Source organism: Periophthalmus magnuspinnatus, chromosome 24, assembly GCF_009829125.3.
Source record: "Periophthalmus magnuspinnatus isolate fPerMag1 chromosome 24, fPerMag1.2.pri, whole genome shotgun sequence".
NCBI lineage: Eukaryota > Metazoa > Chordata > Actinopteri > Gobiiformes > Gobiidae > Periophthalmus > Periophthalmus magnuspinnatus.
Window position 1 is genome coordinate 476,622 of NC_047149.1, and position 18,257 is coordinate 494,878.

The following is an 18,257-nucleotide window of genomic DNA, read 5'->3' on the forward strand; positions in this document are numbered from 1 at the left end:
GTAGTGATGTGTTTGCTAGTTTACCATGCTATTGTGTTCCAAAAAAAAAAAAAAAAAAAGATGTTGCCTATATACTGTTCTGTTTAGTTTATTAATGTTACAATGCAATGCAAATGTGTTTGTGGGGCAATGAATGTTTTGAATCCCTGGTACAGCTTATGTTAGGGGGGAGGAGATGTTATGTATTTTGACTCTCTCTTGTAACCATAGTTATGTACTACTAATCACATATCAAATGTATTAATATGCTATTAGTGCTTAGCAAGTGTTGATGCCTTCCACACGAGGCAATAAATATTGCCATTCTGGTGTTCATTCTCCTCATTGTCTTTGCCTGGAAAAAATGGGGAAGATATAACGTCATACGCCTTCACTAGAATTATTTGGATAATTTCAGCCCTGGAATTTCTACTGAACTAAAGATAAAAGGAGCTGTTAACTCTAAAACTACCTCATCACAAAGTGGAACAGAGCATTTTGAGCTTTGGAGATGTAGACATACTAATAATATAAGGTTACTCAAACATGTGTGAATGAAACAAAACACAACTCCAGGTATATTTTTAATGAGGTAACAGCATTATAACATGTCTTAAAGACTCCCTTAATAGTTCTGAAGCAAATGTGTCTATTATTGAATGGGTGCCCGCCTTTTTGTCCACACAATTAAGCCAGTTCTTTCACCACCTCAAACCGTTCAGTCAAATGTAACAATACCAACAACCTACTGACACACTGGGGCTTTGAACTGACATTTGGCGTTTGTGTCAGCTGCGTATCTAACCCCGCCCTCCTAGAACAGCAGCGTGAGCGAACCAAGCGCACACGGATACAGTGACAGGAGTGGCCCGTCATCAGGATTGGATAACAGGATGTGAGTTGAGCTGTTTTGGGGTGAGGCGGTGCGTTTTGGGGGCACTCACAACTTGGTGGATAGGTTTCTTGCGCAGTTTCTTCAGCGACTGCAACTAACCGACTGCATATCGACGGGGACTGCGCAGAGCGTGCGTCGGGCGGGTGGTGTTGGAGGTTTGCGTAAACGGCCGGAGCTGTGGCAGTGACGCACGGTCTAGGAGTCGCTGATGTGGGAAGAAAGTTGTGGACATATTTTCTCGGAAGCGCACGGTTTTAAGGACACAGCGTGCAGAAATCTAACTGCGCATTCAGTCTTTCCACCGTACATAACGACTCTGGATTATTTTTGGTTTCGTCCGCTTGTAAAACTCCTTTTCTGCTTTCAATTCGCCATATTGCCGCACTTTGAAACTCGATAGAAAGTTGACAGGACAGCGTTGACATACATGGAGTCTAGTTTGGACGCGGTTGGAGAGAGTTTTCCACGGGGTTTTACGCGCAGAGCACCGTGCGCCGCTGATCAGGTACGGGCTGTCAATGTGCGGGCTCGACCCCCCACGCTCATAGCAGCACTTCACGCACTTACTGCTTCCTTATTGTCGCTGGTTCTCATGCATAGTGCGAGTGGCTAAAGCGCTCTTTGCACAAGCCCCTTCGTTTCCTGTATTTCTAGTTATGCCAAATGGTAGTTCCACTGTTCGCGACACGTTCCTCTGTTCACTTTCAAAAACCTTGTCTTTACCATATGGAGCGTCTGTTACGGATAATTACGCGCTTAGCAAGTACTGCATAAACTTGCACTTAATACGACTTTATGAGCTTTGTGAGCTTTAATTATACAGGCCTAAGTGATTACACCAACTAACGCAAACTACCAATTTATTTAACACAGAATCCACTGTAAAACTAACCCTGAGCTAGAGATGCACACAAACTAACCAGGACAAAATCCTTAAACTTCCTATAACTATCCTTTCTTCCTAAATTAACTCTTGTCTGCTTGTCTTCCATGTTAGAATATCCTCAAAAAGATACCTGAAGTTGTGTTTTGTTTCATTCACACATCTCAGAGTAATCCTTTATTATTAGCCTATCTCCAAAGCTCGAAATGCTCTGTTCCACCTTGTGATGTCATGAAATAGTAGTTTTCAACTTAACAGCTCCTTTTACTTTTAGTTCAATAGAGATAGGTAATTCCAGGGCTGAAATGATCCAAATGATTCCAATGAATGGTGTATGGAGCTTAAAAACACAGTGGAGTACTTCCTGTATTGATGACATCACAATGTAGAACAGAGTGTTTTCTGTTTTGAGAGAATAAGTCAGCTTAAATATGCAGCATTTGTGTTAAACATGTATGAATGAAACAAAACACAACTCCAGGTCTGTTTGTAATGAGGAAACAACATTACAACAGAGATCAGAGAACAGTGTAATACAGACCCTTTAAAGCTGCTCTGAAACCTTTTGGGAGAAGGGTCCGCTGTCTGTCTCCGTGGAGATGTTCTTTTGCCTCAAATGTTTCACAGTAGGGTATTAAACCAACTTATTTTGCAATTATTCAAATACACATGTTTTTATTGCTCTAAAATACCCAAAAACTGTTAGCAGGGTCACCTCTCCGCAGATCTAACCTGGCCTGATGGTGTCACCTGTTAACTCTCCATGGAAATACGCATGATTAGTGCCATACTGTGGAACATTGCAATCCAAATCATTCTTCTCCATAGATACAAGCAGGTGACAGACACTCCACAAGAGGCAAAGGGGTTGTCACCTTGCCTGGAATGTTCCAAAGGATGGCATTAAACTTTTCTATCTCCATGGAAACAATCATGTAATGCCACCAGGCCAAGTTAGAGGTCAAGTCTGTGGAGTGGCCACGCCCCACATAGTAAGATGTTTTTCTATATATGTTTGAGCAATAAAACACTTGTTGAACAAATGTAAGACAGATGCAAGACTAATGCCATACTTTGAGAAATTACAGGCAAAACAGTGTCATCTCCTTAACACAAGCCTAGTGCGGCTTTAGATTCAAATCAGAATCAGCAGAACCATTACAAACTAAAACGACACATTCAAGCTCTCCTAAATGTAACACTTGTATCAAAGAAAGTCATGTTTCAGAATCAGTGGCCCCCAGTTAGAGAATGCCTCTATTTTACCATTACAAATTCCAATCTTGCTTCTAATAAACCTTCAGTGGGGCTATGAATAGTAGACCTGTATTTTTATTACTATTGCACAGATTCACTTTAAACCTGTGTGGACATTGGGGACATTTATAGTCTAGCTCTTGTATTTCGTTTTCTAGGGCATAGCTGTTGTATTACTCAAAAACTTTCCTAGCTGTGGTTTGGGCTAACTCATAACTGTGTTGTTGCAGGGATCTTTGCTATAGCGATGACCACGGAGACCTGCATCTGCACTTTCCTCTGATTTGACCAACTTGGTTTAACTTTATTCTCCCTTGGATGCTATAGAACTCAAGAATTGCTTGAACTGCCCAATACGGATTTTTCACGAGCTCCAATCATCAGCCATGAGCCTCCCTCCCCAAGTCAGCAAGCCCGCAAAGCACCGCACTGCAACCATGAAGCAAGCCGTGCACCCAAGTGAAGACTTCTACGGCGTGGCTCAACCTGCTTTGGATCCCGGCCACGCAGACTTAAATGCAGGCGCATCTGGGCTGTACCATCCTGAAAAAACACAGCAAAATTTAGGACACTACCAACAGCAGCCTGCTCAGGTGAAGTGGATGCACCAGGAGACCGTGCAAGGATCCGGTTGGACCCAGGAACCTCAGCTACCAGGGTGGGGTCAAAACATTGCCGGATATATGGCAGGAGTCAATGTGAGGGGGCAGATGTTTCTTAAAGGAATGCACGAAGGGGTTGCTATGGCGTCTGAAAACCAAATGCAAGATGTTTTTAGGGACAATACGCAATGGGATTCTCTGCCCCAGATCCAAAGTTATCCACAGCAACAACAACAGCAGCACCAAGCACATACTACTTTACAAGCACCGATACTGCAACCGTTTCAGACTTTCCGGCAGAATAAACCACAGCACGCGCAGTTCAATCCGGTGTACTATGCGGGGTTTCAGCAGAGTAAGACCATGCAAAGTTTGGGTTTCTCCGAGCAACCGAAACAGCAACAACAGCAACAACAGCAACAACAGCAACAACAGCAACAACAGCAACAACAGCAACAACAGCAACAACAGCAACAACAGCAGCAACAACAACAACAACAACTTCTCCATCAGTTTCCACAGCAGCAGCAAATTCACAACCAACAGCAGCAGATTCAAATGCAGCAACTTCAACAACATCAGATGCAAATGCGGCAGTATCAACAGCAGCAACAACAGTGTATGCAGGAGAGGCATGTGCAGCCTAGCCAACAGATTAATCAACAGAATATTCAGCTGAACATGCAACAAGTTGAGTCAAAGCAACAGTTCGTGAGATACCAAGGTCAACAAGAACCTAAAAAGGAGGAGAGCGCAGAGCAACCATGGGTAGACACATCTGTGAAAGAAGCGGCAATAGATAAAGCGAATCTAGCTACAGGAGTGCAGCCTAGAAGATCCAGGAGGCTGTCCAGAGAGGGGCAGTCGCCGACAGCAGAGATGCCCCAGAATGGAGTAGGCACGTTGCGGCAGAGGGCAGCAGCAGAGGGCCAGGCAGGGACCGGAGGGGTGATCCAGAGCCCCCGCAGGAGGAGGAGATCCAAGGAGATCAATCTGGAGACACTGGCACAGCAGGCAGCCAAGAGAGAGTCACTGCCCGCTAAAGTCAAGGTGAGAGCGGGGTCTATGCTAGTGCAGTTTTACAAATGTGAGATTAACATCAAGGGATGAACGCTTTGAGAAAAATTTTACATTTTTTCTGACAAGCATTGCGATTAGATTTGAGATTTATGTTTTAATATCAATAGTAGGATTCTTTTCAAAGTTCACATTTTAAGGGGCAATTTTACTTATATGGGGTATTAACACATAACATATTATTAACCTTTATTGTTTTAAATATGCTATAGTCACTGAAAACATAACATATTAAGATCCATTTTTAATGCTGTGAATCCCCCTTTCCTTTGCTGGGAGCATGTCTCTCCCCCTTCAGAGCGCAGTCTACTGAACATCACAACCTGACAGGTTGCTGTGAACAGTTTGGTATCAGTTGTTTTTGTATATTCGTGAAGAATTGTTGTGGGGGAGCATGGATGACATAGGTTTGTGGGCTGAGCATCTTAAAGCTAACCATAAGGAAGGTTCAAAAAAATCAATGTTGCATTATACTCCCTCTTTAAAGTAAACTGTCCAGAAGAATTGACAAAAAGACTGAAATCTAAGCTGACTAACTAATACAAGAATCCCATTTCAGAACATGTTTGTACACATCTAAACTACAGGGTTAGACATTTTTATGCAGACGAGACGAAATTTTTTTCTTTGTGGAGGAAATCGTGGTACTTAAAAAACGTAGCCTTTGTAATTGGTCAGTTGTGTTCATTCAAATTGAGATTTTGATTCCATTGTGATCAATCTTGCATAACTATGGCCATAATACTGTTTAACTCCATATAGCGGAACATTTCATGGAGAGTAATAACATAATGCAAGACTCTCTATAGAGAGTCATAGTGCACAAGTATTCCGGTTTATAAATAAAGGTGCTGTACCTGATTTTTACTGTCTTGAAAAACATGAAAAACAGAACTACTTAATTTTAAACGGTTTGCAGTGGTCCGAAATTATTCCTCACTTACCTTATGCATTCGGATCATCCTAATTATTCACCATGATGAGTCTATGAACACTTCACAACTCTCAGAGACAAGAACTTTTGCCATCATTGTAAAGCTAATCCCAATTAGCATGCTAACAGCACAAAGCACATATGAGGAAACACAACCACACCAGGATCCATTATGTTAGTGTTGTCAAAAGTATCGAAATTTAGACACTAATCGATAGTAAAACTAGTATTGAAATTAGACACTTAAAAAAGTCACATTGCCAGGACAGCAACAAACCTTTCCTGAATATGTTTGTAATGATCTTGAGCTTTATCCTCACAAGTATAAGACACATAGACTAGTATACACTCATGGACCACTATGAACCTACTGCACACTGAGGATTATGCACATATAACACACATGGGAACAGAAAACAAAGTACAAACATTTAATGTGGAAAATCACATTCTAACATTGTAACATTGACATTGTAACAACACAAGTTACATCTAAGACTTTGCAAAGGGAATTGTTGTGTTTAGATGGTCTTTGAACTGAACTGCTCTTAAGTCAATATAATTTATTGATGGAACGGTACGTTATCCAGTTTCAACACTGCATTATTATTTGGGAAAACAGACAGGTATTGACACTAGTGTTGTCATGATACTAAAATTTTAAACTCGATCTCGATATTAAGGAATAGACTCAATTCCAATACCACAATGATAATACAAAACACTCTTTCTTTAGACCAGGGGTCACCAACCTTTTTGAAACTGAGAGCTACTTCACGGTTACTGAATCATACGAAGGGCTACCAGTTTGATACGCTCTTCTGAAATAACAAATTTGCTCAGTTTGCCTTTAGTTATACATTATTTATAATGATTAGTAATACTCACCTATGTAAAGACACTGATCATGTTAATGATTTCTAACAATGATTATCAAAAATGACAACAAGGTGGGAAACAGATATCAATATTCAACACTTTATCTCTATTAATCACAGTATTTGTTACATTTTCAGATGATCACTTACATCACTACATTTTAGCAAAAAATATCCCATTTGCACAAGCCACTGACATGCCCTGTTAACAAATCATGAACTATGTTGCAACATGTTTCAAAAAGTTAACAATTATGTAATGTTAAACAAAATCAACTTACATATTTTTAAATATGTAATACATTTTTTATTTCACATTTTGAACTAATGGCCAAGTCTGTGTTATGTTTAACAAAATTATAACTTTTAAATGTCATGAACACACTTTTAAATTGAACACAATTCTTCAATATTTTAATTCAACTTTGCCATGGCACTACCATGTTGTCACTGACTACATCTGGTATCCGTCCTTGGTTAGTGGGAAGACTGGCATTGCATGCTGTTCACCAGTGTGTTGTAATCTGGTGTGTAACTTGACACTGCAACTGTGAGTGAGTCTCTCAGATGTGCATCAGTGAGGCGTGTTCTGTGTTTGTTTTTGATGAAGTTCATGTCAGAAAATGCTGATTCACAGAGATAGGTTGAGCCAAACAGGCTGGCAACCTTCATGGCTGCTGTGCATACTCCACTGTACTTCTCTGTGTCAACAAGGCGCCAAAAGTTTGGTGCAGCCTGGTAGGCTTTGAGATGGAGATCATTTTGCAATGTTATAATTTCAATCTCCACCTGTCCAGCATCCAAGTTGAACGTTGCACTTAACTGCTCAGCAAAGCATGTGGTGTCCCCATTCATGAAAGGGTTGGAAATGAAGAACACACATGGTTCAAGCTGATGAAGGTCACAAAACCTATTCTCAAACTCTTGCCCAAGTCTGTTTATTACTTCAATGTACTTTTCTGCCACTTTTTCAAATGTCTCAGATGCAGAAGCATTGTCTTTCAGCACTGACTGCACAGAGGGAAAGTGCAGAACTTTTTTTCTCTGTAAATCTGCAGAGAATGCATTCATTTTGGCTTTAAATGCATTTAAAGCACTTATCATATCGACAACAGTCTTACCTTTGCCTTGCAGCTGGCAGTTCAGGAGGTTTAGTTTCCCAGTAATGTCCACCAAAAATGCAAGGTCAAGTGTCCACTCTGTGTCCTCTAGCAGTGAGACATCTTCGCCTTTGGACTGCATGAACTCTTTGATTTCACGCAAAAGAGACAAAAAACGATGCAAAACTCGTCCTCTGCTGAGCCATCTGATTTCTGTGTGTAGCAGTAGGTCCCCATATTCTGCTGACATCTCCTCTAATAGTACCTTGAAAATCCTGTGCTGCTTTGCTTTGGAGCGGATGTTGTTTATGATTTTCACAACGGGAGTCATCACGTGCCCAAAGCCGATCACTTTCGCACACAACGCCTGCTGGTGAATGATGCAATGGTAATGCAGAAATTTGGGGAAGTCTGGGTCACGTTTACAGTGAGCGATGAAACCTGTCTGTCGGCCGACCATAGCAGGAGCCCCGTCTGTTGTCACCGCTACCAGCTTTTCCAATGGCACCTTTTTCTGCACGAAAAACTCCTTCACCGTGTTATAAATGTCAACTCCTCTCGTAGTTGTCTTTAAGGGCAGTAGTGTCAGGAGTTCTTCTTTTGTGGAGAAATCATTAAACACCATCCGGATAAAAACCAATAACTGCGCTGTACTGCTGCTGTCCACGGACTCATCGCACTGGAGGCTAAACCACTTGCACTTCGCCAGATCCTGCTCCAACTGATCGACCAAGTTACTGGACATAGCTGATACTCGTCTTGCCATCGTAGATGCCCCCAGTTGGACGTCGGAAAGAGTGGAGATTAGGTCGCTTCCATTTTTCTCGTCTTTAAATACAGTGTTAGCAATTAATAACATCGCTTCTTTGACAACTTCTCCATCTGTAAATGCCTTTTTTTTCTTGATCAGAAAATGTGTAGCTCTAAACGAGGCTTCGGTTGCTTTTTGTGAGTTTTTGGCCGGCCTCGTAAAAAAAGACTGTTGCTTACCCAGAGCGGTCTTTAGCTCACGGGCTTTTTCTGCCCGTAGGGCGCTTGCAGGTGGATATTTATCATGGTAGCTTTTGTGACACGTATTGAAATGTCTCTCCACATTGTGCCGTTTTGCTGTCGCCACGGTCGTCCCGCAAATCAGACACACGCAGGTTTCTTTTACAGTCGTAAAAAAGAACTCCTCTTCCCATTCACTGTGAAAGAGATACGTTTTCTTTCTTTTTTCTGCCATGTTTTTGGGGTACGAAAGTGCATACAGCGCCCGCTAGCTTACTCTCCACATCCCACAAGCTCTACTTTACTGCCCATAGGTAAATATTGTGCGCGTTAACCTTAAACTTTAAGGTTAACGCGCACAATATTTACCTATGGGCAGTATCACACTTGTATGTATATAGATTTAAAAAATACTATCTTAAAAATACTTTAAGGCTTAAAGTATTTTTAAGATAGTATTTTTTAAATCTATATACATACAAGTGTGATTAAAAAAATAATAGCAACAGAACAAAATTAATTTTTAGACGCAGCTCTCTATGAGATGTGCTATTTTTGGAACAGGCCCGCGGGCGACTCATGTGGTCCTTGCGGGCGACCGGGTGCCCGCGGGCACCGTGTTGGTGACACCTGCTTTAGACAGTAGAATGTGATGTTCCCCATTAAATGTTCGTACTTTGTGTTCTATTCCCATGTGTGTTATATGTGTGTAATTCCTCAGTGTCCACTAGGTTCACAGTGGTCCATGGGTGTATACTACTCTATGTGTTTTATACTTGTGAAAGATACAGCTCAACATCATTCTAAACATATTCAGAAAAGGCTAATTTCTGTCCTCATTTCTGTGACTTTTTAAGTATTGATACCTTCAAATGAGTACCTAGTTTTGAATTTCTATACTAGTTTTACTGTATCAATACTTTTGACAGCCCTAGATATAAGTATCTCACAGGCTCTGGCTCTGAATGCGTGCATCTTTTGGGCACAGTTGGTGTTGGAGGAAGACTCAGATCCTTCACTATTGTGGCAGGCTGTTATGTAATTATCCTCAAGAGCACATTTATGTAAGCGCGTTATGAACCATCGATGTTAGCTTACCAAAATGACCAGGGGATGGATTCTCTTCAATTAGAATAGCAGAGTTTCAGATGTCATCATAACATTCTATAGGCCTATAATATTCTTCATTTGTGAATTTACCTTTTCGATATTTCAATACACTCAGTTCAAAGTACACTTTGCAGCTGATATCATTAACATTCCCTGGGCACGTGATGTTAACTGTAGGCACTGCACTGTATAAGACTTATTCTGAGTTTATTAATACAGTCTGAATGGTTCATTTTGGTAAGCTAACATTGGCGAACTTAGTTGTTGGCCTGTCACAATAATTACTATATTGAGTTATCATTGAGTATTTGAAAGCTGGACAAATTTATTTTGGGGCTCAATATTTATCTTGGGTATATTTTTTTGCAAAACTGGAAAGATTTTTGTTATTTTGTATAGATCTGAGCTGTAAAGGCTTGAAAAAGTCACTTATATGGCAATTTTTTTTTTTCAGCTGTTTATTTGTTGCAGCTCATGGCTTTTATTGGGATTATGTTGCTGTATTTTAATTGTATCAGTGGTATAAAATTGTGTCAGTATTATAGAGATATAAAATAATGCAATAAACAATATCACTATCATGCTTCAAAAGTTGTTATCTTGACAGGCCTACTTGGTTGGAGCTACAACAGGTGAGATGATTTGTGCTGTTAAACAAGTCCCTCTAAAATAACATTACAGTCACAAGCTAGCTAGTATTAGCCAACAGTTTTTCAATTAGTCACACTCAATTTTTTTGCTGAAAACACCTAAACAGGACCATGAGCGCTTGGATTCATCACAGGCTCCTGTGTGTGTGTTCTTTTTAGACGATCTTAAAACTTATTTGGCTGTGTTTGCTAATGTGTGCATTGTGTCCACTGAACAATCCACGATAGACATACATGCAGTCTCCCCCAACTTGATGTCTCTGGAAAGTATTGGTGTCATCAAAAGGAGAACTGGCTCTTAGGGGGAACTAGAAGTATGACATCATCACATTCTACAATCTGAAAACCACCAAAATTAGAAACAAAACAATTTAGAAACAAAACCTGAAACTGCAAGAACAGTTAGGAACAGGAATCTAGTGGTCCAGAAGGGAAGCTCCATGTTCCTTTAACTTCAGTTACTTAAAGCCACAGTGTGTAACTTTTTCTTTTTTGGTTTCTTTTATTGCACTGGAAAACTTAGAAAAACATACGTCCACACCGTGAGAGGGCTTGCAAATCCACAAACCTGACTCTTACATGGCCTGAAGGAGGGCTTCCTTCTGCTTGCTTCCATGGAAGTGTTGTCCCTTTGGCTGTAATATTCCACAGTATGGCATAAAACATATCTATCTCCATGGAGAATGTATAGTATATTTCTGTTTCAATGGAATCATGCAGGTGACGTGCCACCTCCAGACAGTTACACACTCAGTACATTTTAGGAAATGAATTGAATAGTACTTGTTGTCCATAGCACACACATATTGTAACACTACATCCATATAGAGTACACACTTACTAGTTTGAGCCTCTTTCTACATTTGATACAATTTTTCATTTGTCTTTATTTAGACAGGGAGAGCCTGATGAGAGTGCCATCAGCACATTATTAAAGTGCATTTGTATCACTAATCTATCCAGTTCTGCATATCCTTGAAATGTATTCAATTTTTTGGAAGCAAAATAACCAAAAGCTTTTTTCCCATTTTAGTTCTATTGTGGCCAGTTTTTAGATATAGACAATCATGAGATTTTGTATTGAAAGTTCCTGTCAGTTCCTGCATACAGTGCTGCTCTCTTCTGACAGATAACATTTCTGGTGGAGGGTTTGCCACCTGCTCATCTTCGTAGAGATGCCATCGCTTTCTGTGGAATGTTCCACAGCGTGGCATTGTACTTATCTATCTCCATGGCAACAAGCAGGTGACACCATCAGACCAAATAACAGGTCAGATCTATGGATCTAGGTTCTCATTTGCACTGGTTTAGTCCTGTTCTAGTGATGGTCTAGTCCTAGTCTAGTCCAGGTTAAGTCTAGCTTAATTTCAAAGCTCACTTTCAAATGGTGTGTGTGGAGTGAATACACCCTCAAATACAACTTCACATACTTCTGTAGCTGCACCTTTTATTTATTTTATTTTACTCCTAATGCTAATGCTGTTACTGGTATTGTTATCCCAGACACTGCAAAAATGATCTTAGACCTCAGAAGAGCATTTACTACAGCAGTCTGACCCCTGTGCAGCCTCTTCACTTACACACAGGTCTATCACCATAATATATTTTGAAGCACGATATATATTGCTGCAGAGTAATATTGCGCTAAGCCAGGGGTGTCCAAACTTTTCTCATTAAGGGCCACATATAAAAACAGACAAAGCTGAGGGCTGATTGAGGGCCATAGACTGGTTACCAATTAGTGAATACTTCAAATCTGCATTATTATTACAAGTTAGACTGAACCACTAGACCTAGACCTTTATTCATGCTTACATCCTCAGTGGGACACATTACATATTTGATATGGGCTTGTTAAAGTAGATTTAATGTGAAAGTACAATGTACAGTAAAAAGAAATGTACAGTAAAAAGCACTGTTCAAGTTAACATGGGCCAGTTCACTTGGAAACTTGAGGGCCAAGAAAAATTTGTCTGAGGGCTGCATTTGGCCCCCGGGCCACAGTTTGGGCATGCCTGCACAAAGCAATAATATTGAAATTAGTTTTTAAATAAACTGTATGAACTGAACTGTAACAAATAAACAGCGGAACCAGTAAATAGCTAAAGAAGTGATTTATTCAACTCTACGACCTTTTTAAACCTGACCTTACACATCGACAATGGCAAAAATCACCCCACTAGCTTTTATATATTCAACAATAAATCCATATAGTAATTATCGTGACAGACCTACTTACGCAGTACATTTTTTTGAACACCTAACCTCTGCTGTAGCATTTGGCATGTTATGGCCCTTAGTGCCACCTGTTGGTGGAGATATACATTACCTTTCAAAAGGTTGGACACACCACTACTACTACAGCATCAAATATATGAAACAAGATGTATGAAAGTATGTAGCCAAGAAATCTGTGAAAAATAAATGAACATCTTATATTTTATGTTCAAATCCTCAGCGTATCTACCCTTTGCTTAGTTGACTGCACTGCGCTGCAAACCCTTGGTCTTCTCTCAATGATCTTCATGATAAATGGTTTTCACTTCACAGCTGTGCCTTGTTCGGGTCAAGAAATTGTGTCCAAAGCAGTAATTAAAGCAAAGGGTAAAGGCTATTTTGACATCTGAAACAAATTATTATTTTTAGTTTTATTTTTTCTTTGCTGCTTTCCATATGTGTCGGCATAGTCTTGATGCCTTCACTGAGAATCTGCAATGTAAATAATCATGCAAAAGAAACATAAGTAACAAAGTGTGTCCAGACATTTGGCTGGTGTCTTATTGCATCTAAACAAAACTTGCTTGACACATTATACATGTTTTGTGAACCATTGTATCGATGTGATGCCTGTGATTTAGCCAATACATGTTCAAGTGCTACACAAGGCAATGCAAGCGTATTTGTATAGCACAATAATGAATAATTCATAAAAACATAATCATTATAAAATTCAAGAGAAGAGGCAGAATAAAAGCCTTTCAGTCCTATGCACAACTAAACAGAACCATTTGAGCTTGGATTAACATTGGATTTAAAGTAGAGGCACTATTCCTTATACATGTTAATAATACTATTACAGTAGATAGTGAACAAATGCTTACTGACTGTGCTAGAGGATCTGTGGTTCTGTGTGCATGCTGCATTGTTGTGGGCAGAAGAGGCCGTAGACACACAATGGCAGCTACACATGTGCACGATGTGCTGATGCTTTGTTGTTATCTCAAAACTGTGTCTGTGTGATTAAAAACATATAATCATGATTTCAATTATGTCTTTATTCCATTGCAAAAATATAAAAAAAAAAGACATACACATTCAACAAAACCCGGAGCAAAGCCACTCTTCTGATCGATGGGGCGACAGTGGTTAGAGTGTAGGCAAGACACTTCACCCACATTGCCTAGTATGAAAGTGGTGTGTGCGCGAATGGTTGGTGGTGGTCGGAGGGGCTGATGGTGCAGATTGGCAGCCTTGCTTCCGTCAGTCTGCCCCAGGGCAGCTGTGGCTAGGATAGTAGCTTACCATCATCAAGTGTGGAAATGAATGAATAATGACTATAGTATATAAGTGTGTGTGTGTGTATATATATATATATATATATATATATATATATATATCTATATCCTGGCCCTAATATAATATTTGACAAATATAAATGTAAGAAAACACATTTATTTTGTTGAAATAAGGTTTAAAATATTGGGTTTCTTGCGTGTAAATTTTGCCATTGGTGTGACATCATGAATGTGGAATTCTCTAAAACAGAACTCTTACCCCCCCCCCCCCCCCCCCCCCCACACACACACACACACACACACAGCAGACATAAATATATGAAGCAGTATATATAGAATTACGTAGCAAAGAAAAAAAATGTTAAAATATCCTTAAAGTAGCCTCCCTTTGCTTTTTGAATAGCGCTGCAAAAGCTTTCTGATGAAATCTCCTGAAATGGTTTCCGCTTCACAGGTGTGCCATGTAAGGGTCAAGAAATGCAAAAACTGCAAACCAGGGTTCAAAGCAAAGGGTGGGTATTTTTAAATAGTAAAAAAAAAAAAATTAAGTCATTATGGCTTTATTTTTGTTTTGTTGATTTTTTTTTTGCTACATTCCATATGTGTTATTCATAGTTTTGATGCTTCAGTGAGAATTTCCAGTGTAAATAATCATGGAAATAAAAAAGAAACATCAATGAAAAAGTCTCCAAATTTATGACTAGTGGTGTATTTTTCATCTTAAACTGCTTCTTGATTGGTGTAAAACAATCATTTGTATTTACAATAGAAAGTAAATTTGAGACCAGATTAATTCCAAATTTGAGCCTCATCAGAACCTGTCATACACTTGAATTGCATGTACTTGGGATGTGTTTGTGTGTGTTTGTGTGCACTTGGGTTCTGTGTCTGTGTGCACTTAGGTTGTGTGTTTGTGTGTACTTGGGTTGTGTGTTTGTAAATCACTTGGGTTGTGTGTTTGTGTGTACATGGGTGCGTGCGCTGTGGAGACTGGCCCGACCTGAAAGTCTTCTCCCTGATCCTGTGTGTGAGTAAGCTGAGCCTTATTCGGCCTGACACCATTTACTGTAGAGCTGCTGCTGGCACTCATGCAGCTCAAATACACCCATGCCAAACATACTGACCCAAAACTTAATTTTTCTCATTGTCTTTGTGATGATTGCTCAGTTTAAAGGAATTGTATGCACGATTTTCCTTTTTTAATTCCATAAACATAACCTGAACCGTGTCCCCAGATGTGTTCAAATCTAATATAACTTTTATTTTTAAGTACAAAAACATTGAACATGATGGCCAAGTTCTTTGGATAATCATCTAAACTAAAACCCCAAATTATAACAATCAGAAAGCAGAATGAGCCTCACACGAGTCTCTCATTTGGGTTGCCAGTTTGAATGCTGAAATCCAGTTGGTTTGAGCCTAAAAGGATCTGATTTGTCTCTACCTAAACCCCAAACCCCAATCACGAATCAATGCTAGTCAGGCATGGCCTGTCCACATCCTGAGCATGAGAAAAACTTGTTAAGTTACTGACAACCCAGGTTTAGTTGTAATTGTAAGTGTAGGTCACATACAATTTTATTGAATCCTGCTAATTAGTGCTGCAATGATTATTTGGATTAACTGTGATCATTCCGCTACTGAAATAATGAACCCTAACCCTAATGATGCACACTGTGTAACTTTTCTAGTCAGTCCTCCACTTTCCTGTCTCCTTGGAGATGTTATTGTTTTGCCTGAGATTTTGGATATTCAATCGCCCAGGTGGAGAAGTGTACAGTGCGTGACGTAACCTGTTGTTTTTCATTCATCTCTTGATCACATTTAAACATTGTGTAGAGGTAAATAAAACCTCCATACATTGAACAGTGAGATAAGCTTTTGCAAGTCACTTCTCTGACCACAGTGGTACAAGCAGATCAGGTTTTACACAGGTTGGGTTTAGTGGATGCAGTGTGTAGCAGGAGTGTGCTCTGCATGTCTGCACACCTCCACATTCCTCTGCTCCAACAGGAGGCTGGAGCAGGGAGAGGCCGACGCACCCACTCACCCATATTTTGCTTGTAAACTACTCCAATATAAAGACTAATAACAAATCAAAGTTATGAATGTACCTACAGTTCTGTGAATCCCAGCTGAATGTTCCCTTTGCACATGTGCTGGGAATAACAGAACTGGACTAAATTTGGGCCAAACCAGGTTTATCTCCAGGGCAAATCCAAATTGTATCAATGGAGCAGGCCAAAACCAACATTTTTACAAATTGTCCTTACTATACCAACATACTGCAACTGCTGCCATGATTACTACTAATATTTTGCTACTATTATTACTGCTACAAAGTAAATGGTCACATTTTTCTATAGCGCTTTTCTACCTTCAAGGCATTCAAAGCACTTTACAACAAGGAACCACTCACCCATTCACACACCAGTGTACGCAGACACTGAGGGCAAGGTGGGTTAAGTGTCTTGCCCAAGGACACAACAACAGCATTCATCTGTGTGAGTTAGAATCGCACTGCCAACCTATGGATCAATGGATCTGACCACTCAACCAATGATGCTTATGTTGCCCTAAGCTATTACTACTACAGCTGCTACTTATACTAATCATATATAGCTAATATACCTAAAATCCAACATCCAAGACCTTTTGAGATGTGTGGGTCTTCATTACAATGCCACAAATAAAAAAAAATACTTCAGAGAAAACTGAATGTGTCATGTGGTTGAATGTATTCATTGTTGTTTGGTTGAAGTTTCCCTTCTGTCTCTGCCCCTTCAGGATGTCCCAGTGGGCAGACAGTCTTCCATGGCCCCCTTGGTCATGCCCGTATCAGTGCCTGTGCCCAGACCCCAGGAGACAGAGGGGAGCAGCAGTCTGGACCGACACAGGACCAGTGACCGCTGTGGGGGTCAGAGCCTCTACAAAGCTTCGGTCATCGTGGCCCGAAGGCGTTCGCTCAGGAACTCTGTTGCGGAGAGCCCCATGCAGGTGAGTTAATACTAGCTTGTGTGGATTGGGATTTATTGGGCAGGCACAGGCATGACTTTTCAGTATTGCCACAGTTGTTCCTGTCTCTGATAGTTATCTGAATGTCACCCCTTTGCCTGATCCGGAGTACCCACTTCTCCAGTATGAAGATGTGAGCTCGGTGGGTGTGATTAACAGGTGGATTAGCCAAGGGCACCCATGGTTCTTTCTCATGCGTAACAGAAATAAAGAAATCTGACTGGAAGGTCGTGTTTGAGCCTGGTTCGCAGTGCGACGGTGCGAGTGGTGGCCAGACTGATATCCCTCTGTATAAAGAATACATTCTGGGCTTGCTAGGAAGCTCAAAACTATGAAACAGTACAAAGGTGATGGCCTGTGGTTGATGAAAAGGCCTGTGGTGCAGATTAGCAGTCTTACTTCCATCAGTTTACCTCTGAGAATGAATAATGCAAATGCATACATCTATCGCTGTCCCCAATGTGCTGCTAAAAAGTTAGTGCTGTATGATCATCACTATTATTATTATTATTATTAGGCCCGAGCCTGGGACTCCGTCCCGGCGAGGGACTCATTAAAACCGCGTCCGAAACCCGCAAAATGGCAAAAATCAAGTAGTAAACACGCCCCGACATGGCAGTGAGTGGTGTCAAAAATTAGAACTCGACGAGCTCTAATTGTCACAAAAGACCCCGAGAAAAAATAACGAAAGACGACTCGGTAGCGCCACCTCAAACTTTCATTTTCATGGGGCCAATGGGAGCCCGACTCGGAAAAAAGTCGACGTAAAAATCCAAAACTCACATCAAAAAATAGTACATGTCGGGACATGACAAAAATGATATTATGGCCCCGCCCTAAAATGTACAGGACGCCGGCCATATTGGATCAAACCCGGGAACGACAAAAGTGCACACCCTCGCATTCAGGACATTTTCTCGCCCAGTTTTCATCAGAAACACATCAAATTTGGCCAAATCCCTCTAAACCCATGTGTGATTAAAGATTATCAATTACATTTTGATTATGACTTTGGGTGTGGTCAGGGTGAATTTTCAACAAAATCGCAATTTTTGCAATATTTCAATAAAATATTTATCTTTCACACATTTTTTGTTGGGAAAACGCTAATACAGCGTTTATGCACATTTGTAAGCTGAACGCAATGATATGCAAATCAAGGCACTCTCTCACAAAATGGCTCTCTAGCGCCCTCTTCAAATTTCATTTTCAAAAATTCGTAGAAGACAAGCGATTTGTCGTGGACGTGTGAAAAAATTCACAGGGACGTTATTTGTGATGGGGCACAATGTGAGAAAGTCACATGACTGTAGCTGTTATGGTTTAGGAGAAAAATAATGGGTGGAAAATGCGTTTCCATTATTATTATTCT

The 18,257-nt window shown here is 40.3% G+C and overlaps 1 protein-coding gene across 3 annotated transcripts in view; it reads left to right on the plus strand.

The window, feature by feature from the left end:
* Positions 1–809: 809 nt before the first annotated feature.
* Positions 810–18,257, plus strand: part of mideasa (mitotic deacetylase associated SANT domain protein a) — a 55,729-nt gene continuing 38,281 nt past the window's right edge. For 2 of the 3 annotated variants that reach the window (XM_055232081.1, XM_055232083.1), the window contains exons 1-3: positions 835–1,379; positions 3,245–4,666; positions 16,658–16,867. In XM_055232081.1, coding sequence (XP_055088056.1) covers positions 3,401–4,666; positions 16,658–16,867 — 1,476 coding nt within the window. In that variant the 5' untranslated portion in view covers positions 835–1,379; positions 3,245–3,400. Of the gene's footprint in view, positions 1,380–3,244; positions 4,667–16,657; positions 16,868–18,257 lie in introns of all 3 variants that reach the window. The other variant, XM_055232082.1, reaches the window with a different exon arrangement.